Source organism: Corylus avellana, chromosome ca2 (assembly GCF_901000735.1).
Source record: "Corylus avellana chromosome ca2, CavTom2PMs-1.0".
In the NCBI taxonomy this organism is placed as follows: domain Eukaryota; kingdom Viridiplantae; phylum Streptophyta; class Magnoliopsida; order Fagales; family Betulaceae; genus Corylus; species Corylus avellana.
The window spans coordinates 48,057,706-48,060,304 of record NC_081542.1 but is presented as its reverse complement, the minus strand read 5'-3'; the positions used below and the strand labels follow the sequence as shown (position 1 = coordinate 48,060,304).

Below are 2,599 nucleotides of genomic sequence, written 5' to 3'. Positions count from 1 at the left end.
TTCTTTTTTTTTTTTCAATTTTAAAATTTTTCTTTTTAAAAAAAAATAAAAATTAATCCCTAAAACGACGTCGTTTTAGGCTGGGTAATTTTAGGACACAAAACGACGTAGTTTTGGGGAAGGGTAAAATGGGTATAAAACATTCAAAACGACGTAGTTTAATGTTAAAGGGGTCCAAAGTGAGAGAAAATCAAAGTTCAGGGGGCTTAAATGAGAGTTTTGGAAATTCAAGGAGGGTTTTTCAAATCGGCTGGAACTTCAAGGGGGTTTTCTGAAGTTTCCCCTAAAAAAAAAAAAAAAACATACTATACAAAGAGGTGGACTTAGAATTCCATACGAATAGGTCTTTTATATATATCAATTAATTTTTTAAGAATATTTTGAGTTGTTTGTTGATATAATATTCGTCTTAGAATAGTGCTAGAAACCGCAATCAATTTAAGATACACGAGCTCTATCCAGTCGGGACATATAAGCTTTGCAATTCTCTTTTTATAGACTGTTCAAATTTATGTGTTATTCAAACAACATAACTACTGAAAATCTCATTTTGTAAGTGAAATTGAAATCACAAAGTAGGGTAACTTGTACTATTCCGACTTCCGAGGATAAGCCCAATATACAGCTGCACACTCCTCCATGTGAAATATTCATTTTCATTGGAGCTATTTTTTGCCCTCATTAACTAATCCTCAGACAGACCAACCTTTGAACCATACCTGAGTTCGACAACCCTAAGGAGATTTTGAGCCACCTTAAATTGGTCCAAAGTTGTATCTCTATCCTCTTTTTTCTTTTAAATTTCTTGTATTGTTTCTTATTTTAATATAATTCTTACCACATGTCACACGTCACATAGCAAACTGTTTGTGTTGACCGTTGGATTTAAAAATTCAAAGCACTAAATAAAAATAAGCGAAAACGATTTTTTTTTTTTTTTCAGTATTTGTGCCTACCTAATACTTTTTCAGAGGTAAGATAGACGTTCTAGTGGCTATCCTCCATCTGAAATCCCTTTCTTTGTAAACCTTCATAAATATTTACAATCATTGAGAGAGAGAGAGAGAGAGAGAGAGAGAGAATGGAGTCGGTTGAGAATGAGCTGCATCAACCGATATTAGAGTCGAAAGCAGCAACAGTTGAGCCGTCAGTGATCAGCAACGCACTCGAAGACGTTCTATCAAACACGCAGCTTTCATACTTCCGGCGCCACCAATCTGCCACATGGCTTGAACTGAAAACCCTCTCCCGCCTCGCAGCCCCCGCCGTCATCGTTTACTTGGTCAACAACCTCACCTCCATGTCCACCCAAATCCTCTGCGGCCACCTCGGCAATCTCGAGCTCGCCGCCGCCTCTCTCGGATACAACGGCATCCAAATATTCGCCTACGGCCTCATGGTAATTAATTATTAATTAACCCCAAGACTTCCTTTATTTACTATCTTTCATCGTACATCTGACACGTTACAAGGTTTGTTTGGGCAGCTAGGAATGGGAAGCGCGGTGGAGACGCTGTGCGGGCAGGCTTTCGGTGCGCAAAAGTACGAAATGCTTGGAGTATATCTCCAGCGATCAACGATCCTCCTGATGTCGACATCTGTCCTAGTTATGTTCATCCACATTTTCTCCAAGCCCCTCTTGCTCCTGCTAGGCGAATCATCCTCAATTGCCTCATCAGCTGCAATATTCGTGTACGGACTCATCCCACAAATATTTTTCCTACGCTGCAAATTTTCCAATCCAAAAGTTCCTTCAAGCGCAGAGCATAGTGGCACCGAGCTCCTACATCTCCGCCGCTACGTTTGTGGTGAACGTGTTGCTGAGCTGGGTGGTGATTTACAAGCTGGGCTGGGGGCTACTGGGCGCATCCTTGACGCTCAGCTTCTCATGGTGGGTCATAGTGATTGCGCAGTTTGTGTACATCTTGACGAGTGAAAAATGCAAGCGTACGTGGAATGGTTTTAGCCTGCAGGCTTTCTCTGGCCTCTGGGAGTTTCTGAAATTGTCTACTGCATCCGCTATAATGCTTTGCCTCGAGATTTGGTATTATCAGATACTTGTGTTGATCGCTGGCTTGCTTCCAAATGCCGAAATTGAGCTGGACGCTCTCTCCATCTGGTAACAAAATTCCTTTGTCTTTTTTATTTGGTGAGACGAATCTCGATTACACCGCGCGTTTTGAAAAAATTCTCAATTTATGCTTATAAACTTTCAATAATTTCAATCAATTTACTTTCTCCATCACAGATTTTAAACATAAAAAGTAATAAAATAACGTTTATATCCTTAACGTCCTTATAAAATTCAAAATTTACCTTTGATTTTCTTTTTAAAAAAACAAAAATCGATGGAAAATTTAGTCTTTTAGGCATTTTGGTAAGAAGTAAATGGCTAAAACTAACAAAGTGGGGTAAATTGATTGAAATTGAAAATTCAGGAGTGTAAATTGAGAGTTTTTGAATTTTTTTTAAAAAATTTCAAAACGTGTAGTAGTTTAGAAGTATAAAGTGAAGTTTTTCTTTTTTAATTTCTCACTTTTGGTAATTTGAAAAAGTTGAAGGATGGGAGAAGAAAGTCTATAAAATAAATAAATAAATA

General features: G+C 38.1%; 1 protein-coding gene across 1 annotated transcript; it reads left to right on the top strand.

Moving 5' to 3' along the window:
- Positions 1-996: 996 nt before the first annotated feature.
- On the top strand, positions 997-1,936 carry LOC132170096 (protein DETOXIFICATION 40-like). The gene is made up of 2 exons (XM_059581003.1): positions 997-1,399; positions 1,487-1,936. The coding sequence occupies exons 1-2, from the start codon at positions 1,082-1,084 to the stop codon at positions 1,934-1,936; spliced, it is 768 nt and encodes a 255-aa protein (XP_059436986.1). The 5' UTR covers positions 997-1,081.
- Positions 1,937-2,599: the final 663 nt, after the last annotated feature.